Below are 14562 nucleotides of genomic sequence, written 5' to 3'. Positions count from 1 at the left end.
CAGAGGCTGGAAACAAGTGAGCTTGGCCCAAAGTAAAGGTACAAAAAAACACAACAACACCTGAACTTCTCACATTGGCAGATAACATCTCTTTTGTTTAAAATGTAGAAAAAAACAAAACAAAAACCCGGCATCCAAATCCAACATTCAACATTCAACAGGTGGTTATGAGTATTTCTTGCTACAAGTATTCTGGCACATTAGACGTTTTACTCTCAGGCTACTTTTTATTTTCAGTTTTCGATTGTTGTAGAGTTTAAAACAAACGACATATGTTGAACGTTTTTTTTTTTTTTAGGTTGCTGCTAGGTTTATTTTACTTTTTTTTTTTAATTACTTTTTTTTCTTCTTCTTCTTTCCCACAGCTGTTTCCGGTCCTCGAGATAGCTTATGCTAAGCTAACAAACTCACCAGCTGAAACTAAGTAAGTGTGTTTTCCAAAACGTGGAACCGTTTATCTTTTCTGTCCCGTCAAACCTTTTAATGTAAATTAGACTCTGTTCCTATGTGTGTTGTTGTTTTTGTTGTTGTTGTTGTTGTTGTTTTTTTAAAGCTGTGAGACAATGAAGAATGACAAGAAACAAAATATACAGCAATACAGTAGTGAAACCAGTCCAGCTTTTCTTTAGGCCCGTTTAGTTCTCCACAAGATACTCCATGGCACATACTAATAGCTTGACATGTCAAAGTGTACATTTCAAAGTCAAGACAAAGTACAGGGACGCAGTCAACATATATCTATACACAGATTATAGACTTGATACAACTCGTTTTCTCATATTTAGTGCACTTTTCTTTTTTTACTCTGTTTTTGCACAGTTCACCCACAAAAACCTCTAATTACTATCATTTGATTCTATCACATCAAAACATTTAATTATAACAAAACAGCACTGCGCTTTCTGCTCAGCTTCCCAGCCTGTAATTTTTCTTGAGTCCTCACGTCCGTGCCGAACGCCGCTCTTCTTTAAATCAAAAGTCAAGCAGTGTCGGAGTCTTTTGCAGGGAGTTTGTTGACTTGACAAGAAAGCAGATCCGACAGCTTTGACCTCAAGTCTGTTAAGTCTTTATTTGTGTCCGTCAAAGTCTGGTTAATTTATTTTTGATTTAATTCGATTTGAGCGGCTGCCGCTCCGTAGGGTTTGTCTGATCGGTGTCCTGGAGCTGATTTTCCTCAAGTCTTCCATTTCTTTTTACTTTATTATTTTTTTTTTTTTCAGCCGAACCTGTGCACCGGCAGCCTTCCTCTCCTTCCCCACGGAGAAGTTTTCAGTCTCGACAGCTCGGGTAAGATGATGCAGTGACGTACCAACACGGGCGAACTTTGGCAAAGTCTTTTGGCGAATTCACCCTGCGAAAAATAAGCAGTTTGAGATGAACATGGAGGCTATTTTACAGAGAGAGCTTTCAGATAGGACAAGAGGCATCCTGGTCTCCAACACAAAGATTGTGTGGCGTCTTCTAGATCTCCCCCTTTTCCTCTTTGATCTGTTGATTCCCCACACATCAGCTCTGCATCCCAGCCACAGGTTGGACCAGGAGAGGGAAGCTGGATCCTGAAGTAACATCACATCTCGGCAGTAAGACCTGCAGGCATTAAGAAGGGGAAAAAAATAAAATAAAAATGTTAAGAGTCTGCAGAAATTAATGCAGTTTAGAATAGTGGAAAATGAATTTTGATCAACCGATCAAGTTTAGCCTAAAACTCCTTTACTTTCTGGGTTTTTCTTTCTGGGCCATTCATTTATAAATCCCTCTGTAAGAGGGAGTGGGGGCCCCCATGGAATATTACTCTGCTCCCGCCTCATCTATTTATTACACAAATCAGCTCATGCTTTTAAAAATAGATACACTCTTCGGCTATAAACAGTAATTATTCACTTGACAAGATGGGTAAAGATGCAGAAAATATTGACTTTTAAGATGCCTCCCTGTCCTTCAAAGATGTGAACGACTAAATGAATTCAGATTCATTAAAACAGCATCAGCTATAATAACTAAGCTACATTATACATACATTAACCTTCCCCATCTTCTACCATTACAAGTTATTAAAAAGGATCAGAGATTGTTTTATTTTTTTGGTCAATATGTAGTAATGTATGCAAAAAAAGAGAAATTATTCATATTTATCTGTTGATTAATATCATTATTTTGACAGTGATTATGTTGTATTTTTTGAGAGTTAATTGTTTTTTTCCTAAACTTTAACTTCAATTGTTGCTTATTTCATCATGTAAAATGAATGTTTTCTAATATTTAAAAGCAAATTTTTGATGGATTTAAGCAAAAATGTTGGCTGGTGAGGTGATAAATTGGATTGTAATGGGAAAAAAAAAATACATGGTCATTAATTTGGACGGTAGTAACTTCAGCATCAAATTAAAGCTTGATGTAAATGGAGTCTCACGTTTGTTAATCGACACAGAAGTAACATACGTACCTGTGTGTGTGTGTGTGTGTGTGTGTGTGTGTGTGTGTGTGTGTGTGTGTGTGACTGCTTTACCATGACCAGAAGTTATATGGCATTGTTACCGCTCTCTGTGGAGAAAGAGAAAGATGGCACATCAGGATGGCGACGATAAAATAACAATGACTTTAAGAACCAGCAGGTGGCAGTACGAGATCAAATTTGTGCCCAACAGATGCATGAGATGAAAACCCCGTCTGATGTTCAAGGTTTCTAGCTTGGACAGGTGTCACTATTCATCCTCCTGAGTGACAAGATAAGGAAAACATCCCATTTAAACGTCATCTGCCGTTTGATGGAATCCCTCCCTTTTCACTTTCAGTTTCATACTTCATGTGCATCTGCCTCTCATCATCCTCTTCCTCCTCCTCCTCCTCGGCTCATTATCCCTCCCTGTCGTCCCCTCTGTCTTGTCCTCCCTCGCCGGGTCTCTCGGGTTGATAATGGCTCCTTCCTCTCAGTCACTTTGCTTATGCGAGCTAACAGGCAACTGTGTCCCGGCTGATAGGGTGGCTGTGATTCATTTAGACAAGCTGGCAGCAAGCTGTGTAAACAGCCATTAGTAATTCATGACTCTGTCCAGCGTCCCCAGGCTTCAATTAACCCTTCCTATTGGTGCATTCTTCACCCCTCTTTCTCTCTGTGGCTCGAGCTCTTCTCCAATTGCTTTTCATGTCTGTCCTACTTCATCTGCATTCTCCTCTCCTTCCTGCCTCCTCGCCGTTTTAAATCATTCTCTTTGGATCCGAGCGCACTTTATCATCTCGCCCAAGAAAAAGCTCATTGGTAACAGAAGCAAACAAAAGCAGCCGAGCAGGTGGTGTATAACATCCTTCTAATGTATGCAAATTAGGGAACTTGTGCATGTGAAAATATGCAAGGAGGTAAGAGACATGTTTAATTTGAAACTGATGGCGGGATGGCAGCAGGAATCGCATCGTGTCTTTGAGGAGCAGACTCACATTATTCTATTGAGTTTTAATGGAAAGGCCTGTTAAGCACAAAAACGTACCAGAGGTGTGGACTCGAGCCACAAATTTAATGTCCTCGGGCTCAAATAAACAAAAGAAAGATTTGTAACTCTCTTCCACTTTAATTGGACTTCAGCCTCGTGACTTTGAAGACTTATAATACGTTCCCTTCCAGCCAAAACGTGGAATAAAATCTTGGGGGGGAGCAGCTGCGTATTCAGACACGGAGCAGACACAAAATCCAGCGTTCAAATCGATTTTTTTTTTTTTTAATAAATTCACTGGCACTTCTTTTGTTTTGCTTCGAAAGTAGACTGGATCTCATTTCAGGTGCAATTGCACTGTAGCTTTTATTTCTTTGTCGTGTACCAAACTGTCTCCGTGACTATAAAATGGATTTGGAAAAATAATACACACATTTACTAACTGGTACTCTTTTGGGGGATACATTTAAAATGGCAATAAATTTGGTGAAGAATGTGCTTTGACTCATCCAGGAGTGTCGAGAGCACAACTGGAATGCTTTTAGGTGATTGAAGAGGTAAAACCCTGCAGTATTTTGCAAACATTAAAAAGTTCAGAGAAAATAAGCTGCAGATAAATGTTTTTTTTTGTTTTGTTTCTCCTCCTTTATTTCCACTCAGATTAATCCGGCGGCTCCTGGAGTAGGTCCCAGCCCCCCGCGTCAACCAAAAGAAGATTAATCCACAACAATTTTGATAATAGATGAATTGTCTTGCGTCGTTTTCTGTAATGTATCAGTAATTTGTTGACTATTTTTAGGCTACATTTGGACAATTGGTTTTTATTTGTTGCTCAGACAAAAATGGCACATTTTAGAAGATAGCTCCGATCGCCTGCAAATCTACGTTTCTCCCTATTTCTTTGATGTTATTAACAAAAAAAAAAAATATATAAACCAATTAATCAGACTAATAATTGACTCCAAATTCGTTCCATGTGTTAGACGGGGTTGAAATCTGGGTTTTCAAGGTCTTTTCAACCATTTCTTTACGGATCTGCCTCTTTATGCACAGGGGGGGGGGCAAAATCCAGAGCGCACTATTTCCTCAATGACACCCTACGATGGAGCATTAAGAGCTTTATTAATTCTGACCGGCCTGACGTAAACCATGAAAAACAGACTAAAAGTAGACAAACGCATGTAGACAAATGTGTCTCCTCACTGTCCCCCAGCAGCTCCTCGGACATCAGGCTGTCCTGGCGGTTGCCCAGGACGAAGGCCAGGAACGAGAGGATGAGAGCGTCCATGATGCCCATGATGGCCAGGATGTAGGCCCAGCGCACTGAGCAGGCGCCCAGTGTGTACTTGTCCGTCTGCTCGCCACACATCCGCTTCACCTCGTCGCTGTCCCAGCCATCTGGGTAGATCATGCAGCCCAGAATGAGACATGTACCTGGATCAAGGAGGAGAGGAAAGATGGGTGAGTGGGCTTAATTAGCTACCAAGGGAGGACTTTACCATATAAAGTGGAGTATTCGGTGCACAGTGTGCTCTGGGGGAGGCGGTGTACGGTTTTTATTTAGATTCCAAAGCCCTTAAGTGTAGTTAATAAAATGCAATTTAACGGACGATATATTAGTATATTAAGGACTTGACTGAACTTGGCTACTAAAAAAAAAAATAATAATAATATATTTTGATATATTTCTGCGACGCTGATTTTTAGAAACTTCACACACCAGCTGTTGCAAGTAATAATTACATGAAAACTACTGTGCCAACAAGCAGAATAATTGGATGTGGTTTGTTACTCGTAATGCGCTGAAATAACTAATAAAATAGAATAAAATCAAATAGAAGCAGCCGAACAAAGTGACTACTAGACTGGTTTTAATTCAACTAGCAAAACGTAATCGATAAAATGTTGAAATGACGAAAGATAATGAGTAAATCATAATTAAGTTTGCTAGAAGTAATTGATAAGCAGCTGAAACGGTTTGCTAAAGTAATTTAAAATAGCTAAAAGAGATAGATAAACAATTCAACTGTATTAAAGACATTTTGCAACAATGCCCACTGAAACATAACTCAAATTGTTTAATAACACTTGAATCCATAAATCAAACAGTTTTGGAACATCAGTGGTGTCATCTAAAGGATTACTTCAGTTCAAATGAAACCTTTGCGTGCGGTATGTCAGATTTAACAATCTGCGAGAGCCAAAATGGAAGATGGTTACGTCGAATTTGCAGAGAAAGAGAACAAGAAAAAGAGAAAAAGCGGTGACCGCAGTGCAGAGACGGGACGGAGACGAGGGGACGGAGCAAGGAGGATGTTACCACATGTCACGGCACCATGCGGCGAGTCGGACTGCCTTCATTAGCCGTCTGCTGCATGGATGACAATCACGCACAGACCTGTTAGAGAGCAGAGTCATCGAACAACACTTCCGCCGCCAGCAGGGAGCTGTTTCCACAATCACACACTGTCGCAGTCAACCGAGGCAACCGAGACGTCCGCGGGTCTGTGAGGTCGTCTGCATGTGTTTGTGACGAAGCTGCCGAAGGCAAAGTTGAGAATGTCAAGAGATTTTGTTCATGTTAATTTGTGTCTTTAGAGAACCAATTTGAGTGTCAGGTAATGAGAGCGGGGGAGTTATTAGACAGAAAGGACGCGTTGGACGTTAAGGAGAAATATTACGCGCCTGCGTCTCGGGGAAGTGGCGGGCGGCAAAATCGGTTGTTTTCCGGCGTCATCTGATGTGTATGGTGGCGTAGTTGGTGGTCCGAAGAACTGCAGGCTTGATTGAGCCGCGTGGGGAAACCAGGGGTCGCTCTCGCGAGGCTGCTCAAAAGCAAACGAAACCTTGTGTTGCAAACGGCCACATTTCAAACGGCAAAAATGGCATCGCAAATTATGAGCGCAGAGGGCGGATGCATTTCACAGCGTTTTGGCTGACTCAGACATCCAGCCGCATTTACAGCGCACGGTCGCAGAAATGCAGCGTAGAAATGCCGACGCGGTTGCATTAGTCATGGCAGGATGTGTGGCTGACGGGGACCGTCCGGAAAATGAGCAGCTCGTAAACGCATGCCGATGAGGCCGTGCCAGAAACAGACGATTTAAAATGGACGATACCGTAATCCTCATATAGATGAAAATAACATGCACGGTGTGGATGTTTTCTCTTTTTCGCCCCCCCCCTGCAACAAAAAGGCAGGACTCTGGCGGAACAATAAATTACAACAGGGCACGTAGCAGTTACATCTCGGCGTTCAGGTAATGTAAGACGAGTTTATAATCGGAGCCAGTGATTTATTATGTCGTCCGGGGGGCCTCGCAAGCACAGAGCAAGCTTGTGTGAGCGTCCGTATCGGTTTAGGACATTAACGTAAACTGCCGGTGGATTAAGCAGACGGATAATCTCCGGAAATGTCAAGTCTCTCGCTCCTACTTCCTCCTTCCCTTCACACCCCTCTCTCATCTCGCCGCCTCCTCCTCCCGTCATGATGAGAACAGATGAGGGCGGTACAGTAGTGACACAGAAACCTTTATATTCAGTTCACGACGTAGACGGAGGAAGGCCAGAGGCGACACGGGTGTGAGTCAGGGCCGCCTGGCAAACACCCCCTCCAAACCCCTCCGGCACCCTCCATCCTTTCAATGTTTTCCTGTTAGCCATGAGTTAAATTATTACCAGCTGTCCCAATAACGGCAGCAAAAAGCTGCCATAATAATAACCGCTACTGACGCAAAAGCCCTCTAAGCCATACCCAACGCCCACATTTCCCAAGAGGTGGTGAGCCTATTGACTTTCCTTCCCGAGTTTGGAGATTGAATTTTCTGTGGAAAAAAAAAATCTGTTAAAAGAAGCCGTGTATTTGTTTTAAATACATTTCTTTATTGTATTTTGTATTAAAGACAACTTTAACCCTGTTGCAAACTAGTTTTGACACAGTGCTGCCTTTTGTTGCAGGTTCAGAATGAAGAGTGCTCAATTGTGATCTTTATGTTTTATCTTTTTAACCAGTGTTTTCATCTCTTTTTAACTGATTTGTCGCATCGAATCCCATTTACTAACATTTTCCAGTTCTACTTTAGATTCAGCATACGTTCCTGTCAACAAGGAGTTTGGGTGCAATCTTCAGTATGTCATCTGCAGAAAGATTGAACGACAGCAACTGAAGAGGTTAGAAAACATTTGTTTCTTTTTACTATCGACAGTGGAAAAGAGGATTAGTTGTATATTCCCAAGATGCTTGCTGTTTCGACTATCGTGTTTTTGAGAGGTTGTACAGCTCGAACAAGCATAAACCCACAGATGCAATCATGCTTTTTATTATGTAAATGGCGGTTAAGACTAAAATATTCTCGAGGACATGGTTATTCATGCTCACAAAACACTAAACTTTAACAATGTCTCCCGCAATATATTAGTGTTTGCTTCCTTTTATTTATATTAGGAGATTTGGTATGGTGCACATGCTTCTCTCCCGTGTAAACAACCTGTTCCTGCAGGCTTTCAGCTGTAATATTAATAGAATGAGAGTAACTGCACGTCGTCTCTACGGAAAATCTGAAATCTCCCACAGAGTTTCAGTCTTGGGGAAACACAGGAGATCAAAGAGACACCGGGTTTGTCTTTCTGAGTCTCATCTGAACGCCTCAAGATGTGCTGTGGTGGTTCAGGCTACAGCTTCCAGTATCTGCAGGTTTAATGCAACAAAAGCCAGTGTACGTCTAACGAAAGCCAAATATGCACGGTTCACTTTTTGTAAATTCCACTTTCTCTCACTGACTGATCTCATCATCATCTTTTCAGCTGAACTTTTCAATACGTAACATTTCCTGCAAATTCACCATTTTTTTTTTCCTGTTTTCAAAAATGTACTCAATCTAATCTTTTAGTTTCTTTTAGTTTTTTTTTTTTTTTTGTACCGCTACGTCCAAAGCTGAGAAGGATAAAGAAATGTTTGTATGTCCCAAACTGTCGCGAGGAAGGCCGAGGATCTTTTTTTTTTTTATCTGGAGCGAAATAGTTTTTAGGATTGCCGCACGGTAGTGTCGTGTTGCTCCACACATTATTTCAAGAAAATGGCATGCAGCTGCAGTATAACAGGCAGTAACAACAGGGTGAGCCAGCTGGGTCGGCCTCCTCATCTCCTGATAGATAAATTTACTTCATCTCAACATCCCCGCAGCTTTCCTCGCCACAGAGGAACAGCAGCTGCCTGCACACAATCCCTGTCATAAATAATGAAAGATATTATGAAATCCTCTGACAAGGACTCGAGCCGGCTCATTTCAGGTCGTCAAATGACGTTTTCAAATCGCGCAACCCTAAAAGCTGACGGTAACGTTCGTGTAGGCAGAAAACACCCAAGTTTATCCCCGTTTGTAACGCCTCAAATGATTTTAGGTTGTTCAAAACAGACTTCCTTAATTGAAGGCGTTGTGCGGTTCGGTAGAAGTCTAACGCCGCATGAGATGAGTAGTAATGAGCTGAATTTCATACTGGACTCCCGAGAACAACTCTCCACCGCGGAGGGAAGAGGAGGTCAATTACTGATCAGCTCTACATCTCATTCTCTCCTTTGTTTTAAGACTGTGTGTCAGCCATTTTTCTCCATGTGGTGAAGTCAGACTTATTTTGCATGTATTATGGATTCTTAGACAGGATTTTTTTTTTTTTTTTATACGTGTAATTAATAATTTTACATTTTCCTCTTTCTTTGCAGAAGTCAACTGAGGTAAAGCTGAATTATAGATTGTTGGAATGGTAAGTTGATTAATTGATTGTCACTATGAGTGTGGCTTTAATGCTCTCCATAGCATTTATTGTTGTATTATCTACACTGTTAACTTCACATTAATGGTCACATTTTTGGATTGTGAATTGTGTTGTTGCAGACCACAATCCCAAGTAAAAAAAAAAAGAAAAGCAGTGCCATCACGCCACGCTTCAGGTCGATTGCAGAGAATGTTTTGCCCTCAAAACATCACGGTTGAACTCTCTGTTTTCCCCTGTGGGCCGAATTTACGGTGCACAACCCTGTGACGGTTCAAAGAAAATCCACCCGGTTGTGCTTCTTATCTGACGTGGCTTCCTCGGTTTTGGACAGCGATGTTCTGTCCCCATGAAACGCACCACGTCTGCGTCGCCCAGCTCATTTTGTAATAACCGTAGGCTTCCTGGAACATTTCAAGGGTCTCCGTGTTTTGACGCGTGCTCTCGGCTCGAGTCCACAGAGAAATCGCAAACCTTGCTGTTAAAGGTTATTGCTTCCAACTGCTCCATGCGCATCACGGTCCCGTGCTCCTTTAGTGCACAGGAGCAATCTCTGAGCATTGTGGTGTATTATTTCCTACAATGAATTTTCTTTTATTTGACTATTTTGTTCACATTTTATCCTTTAAAAAAAAAAAAAAAATAATTATTCTCTTGTTTCTTCTTTGCTTTAAAGCGAAACACTTTGAAATACTCTGTTTGAGAAGCTGCAATACAAATATACTTGACTTTTCTAACTTACAATATTGATTTAGGACTTCCTGCCAGGTTGCACATGTGCATACCTTTCCGTTTCATGTGCTTGTGTGTGTTGCTGCTGTCAGATTGAGGGAGGTTTGGGAGTTGCGAGGTGCAAGGAGATCAAAAAGGACTACAGATTTCTTGCCTCCCACGGGTGCTCGCTGATCACACTGCTCCTGACTACACATCTCTGGCTGTGCTGGGGGATCTGATTATGATGCAGGATGGTGGAAGTATGTAGTTCAACTCACTGTGTGATATCGAATGTTGTTCGACAATCTGATTACTTATTGATGCTCGGTGAGAATTCATCTCTTCTCATGGAGGTCAGAGGTGGTGTAGGATACGGCTGCCCCTGAAAGGTTTGTCAGATATCCTCTAAGTGATTACGAATGCCCTTGATTTCCCTCCCTCTCTGAAACGCGCGCACACACACACACACACACACACACACACACACACACACACACACACACACACACACACACACACACACACACACACACACACACACACACACACACACACGCTCAACACTTTTCCTCTCTCCTTGAAGGCTTCCCATCTGACAGCTGTTGGCAGCGACACCGGTACAATCAGAGGTGTCATAATCGAGACCTCTGTGTTCAATCGCCACAGGCTGTTTTACACACACACACACACACACACACACACACACACACACACACACACACACACACACACACACACACACACACACACACACACACACACACACACACACACACACACACACACACACACACACACACACACACACACACACGTCAAACTTCTCATTATGATGCATTTCACAGGCCCAGCTGTAGCTGTCACATGTTCCTTTAAACATCACGGTTATTGAGGAAGTTTGACTGCAGGTGTGCGTGGTTTCCTGTTCATGCGCGGCGCTCATACTGTATGCGGTGTGCATCAGCTTCAAGGTGGAGCATGGCAAACGGTATTAATGGAAGTTAATTGGGGCAGAAACTGACAGATGCAAGAAGGTACGAGGACAAAACACCTCCTCCTCCTCCTCTTCTCTCTGTCCACCCCCCTGCCCAGATCCCTTCTGCTCTGCCCAGGTGTGTGTGTGTGTGTGTGTGTGTGTGTGTGTGTGTGTGTGTGTGTGTGTGTGTGTGTGTGAGAGAGAGAGAGAGAGAGAGTGTGTGAGGAAGCTTATAGAGAAGGCAAAGGAAAGGGAGCATGATTTGCAACATGAATCTCGCTTCCTGCCCCCATCCTCATTAACACCTTGTGTTTTAGGTCCAGTGATTCACATGTTGTGTCTGTGCTATCGACCACTGCCACTAATGGGCTGCTCTGAAGTCGCTGCCCTTCCAGGCTAAATGTGTCACCACGTCACATGTTGTATGACTACAGAATATGGGGGAATTTATATTCAAATCTGTGAATATCAACGAAAACAACATTTAAATTGCAGTTTCCCCAATGAAAAAACATTCTGTAGCGGCTGAAATCGAAAATACGGTATGCACGCACGCACACACACACACACACACACACACACACACACACACACACACACACACACACACACACACACACACACACACACACACACACACACACACACACACACACACACACACACACACACACATTATAAGTAATTAAAAAGACGCAATATGTAGGTGTGGACACATTATGTCAGGCTATTTAGGAGGAAAACACAAGTAATGATGAAGTTCAAACAAAGACAATTATATGTTTTATCCACAAAAAACAAAACAAAACCATAAGATCAAATATATGTAACATTTTTAAGATATTTTAAGAATAACAAGTAATTCTCTTCATTGCTAATCACCGAGTTATGAAGATTTTGAGTAAGTACTTATTCTGTTTATGAAAAAATGACACAGCTCGCTATCAATGGATCCTCAATGAAAATAATAAAAAAAGTTTTATTTATATTTGTCCAAATATTGAGCAAACCAGTCTGAAAAAAACTGGTACCAACAAAACTCGTTATCATTGCAAAGCCACGCGACACAGAGGATCAGAAACCATCCAGGGTCCCAGTGCAGGCCGCACCGGGAGCTGTCCGCTCACCCTGGTGCTGAAATCTCAAGCAGGGTTTTCAGCTACTCTGTCCTGCACTAACAATTCCTTGTGATTTAGAAACTGACTGGGGGTCACTGAGCAGCTCTGTATGCACGCCAGCACACGAGCTGGCACACAACAGCATTTGCATAGCCCCGTTGCCTCTTTCTCCACCTCCTGCAACAAGCAACACCATGCTGCTGCTAGCAAGATAGGGTTGGGGGGGGGGGGGGGGGTTGGAGTGGGGAAGAAAAAGCAAAAGCAAAAATGAAGAGACACAAGTGGGAAGAAAGGGTGAAGACAAAACGACAGGAAATGATAAAAAAAAATAAAAATAAATAAAGAATAAGGGAGAAGTGGTTGATGTATGCTGCTCAGGCTTAAAATAAGATGAGTGACTACATGGTGCTTGCTGTAGAGGTTAAGACGGACAGTTCAGGATGACAGGAAAACGATAAGGAAAAAGGATGCAATTATTAGGATCATTGGTTTATCAGGGAGGAATCTGAAAATAGGATATTATGATAAGGTGTGTGTGTGTGTGTGTGTGTGTGTGTGTGTGTGTGTGTGTGTGTGTGTGTGTGTGTGTGTGTGTGTGTGTGTGTGTGTGTGTGTCATTTTCAGGTGTGGATTGAAACGACGAGGCGGAGCGAAGGAGGAAGCGAAGACTGGAGGGGTACGGCACGAACAAGGGTTACAAGATTGGAATCCCAATGCACCTCATTTGAGACATGAAGGGAATGAAAGTAGCTGTTTAAAAATGCAGCACCAGACACGCAGCGCTCCTCCATCGGAGAGTGGTACAGAAACAGACGCCACTCTTCAAAGACAGACTTCAGTAGAATCAGGGTTTAAAAAAAAACCCAACAACAACAGGCTAATCCACTCCCTTGTTTTATCGCTTATAGGGTGACCTCGGCCATTAGGCTGTCCTCATTCGATTCATGGAGAAGCTAAACAATTTTTTTTTTACTCTGGGCCAAAGAGAAAGCAGCTTGGGGACGGTCCCTTGAGATGAGCGTGCCATAAAATTGATTGAGGATCAAATTTACAATCTAATCATCAGGAGAGAGGCACAAGTAGCTCAGGTCTTTATTGAGTGCAGGCAAAAGAGACATCCCAAGTTATTGTTATTAGTCTTTTATCATTTATCAAAGGAAAACAGCTGACATTGGTTCAAGGGTATAGACGCTTTTATTATGAAGTTGACAGATTGACCCTTTGGTTTGTCAGTGTTGTCGCACCTGTCAAGCCTTCTGTTCTCACGTCAGTTTTACCTTTTGAAATCCTCAGTTTAAGGAAGAAACAGATCAAATTCAGTGTCTCCTTAGTTAATGACTCGTTTTGCTGGTTGAAATAGATGAGCGAGCTAATTGAGCTAACGTGACTCACGGCGTTGTTTGAAAAGGGGTCTTAAATATTAACTTGGCTATATAGTACAAGATGTCATGCCGAGAGACGACATCAGCATGTTGCAGGTTCATGATTCAAGTACAGGACATGAAAATGAACAACAGAGCACTTGTCATGTTGTAATGTCGAGTTCTCAGTCATAGTATAAGCAAAAGGATGAAATTAGGTTGTTGGCCATTAGTTATGCTTTATAATGTGCATTTTTAAACATTATGTTTAATTTTTAACATTTCACGAGGGACACGCAGGGCTGTTTCATGTGAAGAGTTTGGCTGAGTGAAAAGAAATGCTGAAGTTTACACCCACAAAGTGAAATGCTACTTTAGCACTAGAGCAGCCAAACACGTGGTTGAATCCGTTCCTGACACTTCAGCTCAGGTACTTTCAGACCTGCCATGCCGCCTGACGGTTGCTATGGTGTGACTGGACAATAGCTGTTCAGGGAAGGGCAACCAGTGGTGATACTCCTTCAAAGAAAGTGGTAAATGATGTAAGCTTCAAAGCCTCCAAAAGGGGGAAGATACGAGAACAAAGTCTGATGTTTACAAGTGTGTAAAAAATTTTTTTGGGATTATTTTAAGATGCCTCCAGTGGCCCCTTTTTAAAAGCTTTCGGCAAGGCAACACCGTGGAAACAAAGTTGGTTCCTCTTTTAGTGCTAATCTGCATAAAAGTTATTACGATAATCCTCCTGGGTGGAGATATTGTTTTCCTCTTTCAAATCCTTGCTCTAATGCATGAGGCTCCCTGCTGAATGAGGCCCCCTGCTGCCTCACAACACACACCAGACAATTTCAGAAGTTGCATCCAAACCCTGATGCTGCCTCTTGTTGGCTGTCTCGTTTGAAGTCAGTCCGATTTGGAACAGTCGTCTTCCGAGTTTTCAAACGAGCTATAATCAAAGCTCCCTCTGATTCCTTCGGAGCACAGGACGTGTTTCGGGAGCGAGAGGTCCGCCGCCTGCATCGAGGATCCAGTCGGCGCTTGGATGAGGGAGATGCCGCATCGCCATGGAGACGGGCTGCCATCCTGTCGCCGCTCCAACTGATATGTGGATTTGTATGGATGAGTACGAGTGTCGGGGCTGCGTCAACACCTTGCTGTGGCGTGAATGTGACACAAAAAGCTTCTCTCGTTCTCCTCCCCCC

At 42.5% G+C, this 14562-nt stretch overlaps 1 protein-coding gene across 1 annotated transcript in view; it reads right to left on the bottom strand.

Annotated features, from left to right (window-relative positions):
• Nucleotides 1–613: 613 nt before the first annotated feature.
• Nucleotides 614–14562, bottom strand: part of lhfpl3 (LHFPL tetraspan subfamily member 3) — a 36790-nt gene continuing 22841 nt past the window's right edge. The window contains exons 2-4 of the mRNA XM_069711084.1: nt 4629–4859; nt 2507–2541; nt 614–1587 (exon numbers count right to left, since the gene is read on the bottom strand). Of these exons, the coding sequence (XP_069567185.1) occupies nt 2519–2541; nt 4629–4859 (254 nt within the window). The 3' untranslated portion in view covers nt 614–1587; nt 2507–2518. The remainder of the gene's footprint in view (nt 1588–2506; nt 2542–4628; nt 4860–14562) is intronic.

Source organism: Brachyistius frenatus, unplaced genomic scaffold, assembly GCF_029030835.1.
Source record: "Brachyistius frenatus isolate BFR_SWC_R1_liver_20210118 unplaced genomic scaffold, ASM2903083v1 Contig_96, whole genome shotgun sequence".
NCBI lineage: Eukaryota > Metazoa > Chordata > Actinopteri > Embiotocidae > Brachyistius > Brachyistius frenatus.
The sequence above is the reverse complement of the archived record's forward strand: the minus strand, read 5'-3'. Positions and strand labels throughout refer to the sequence as shown.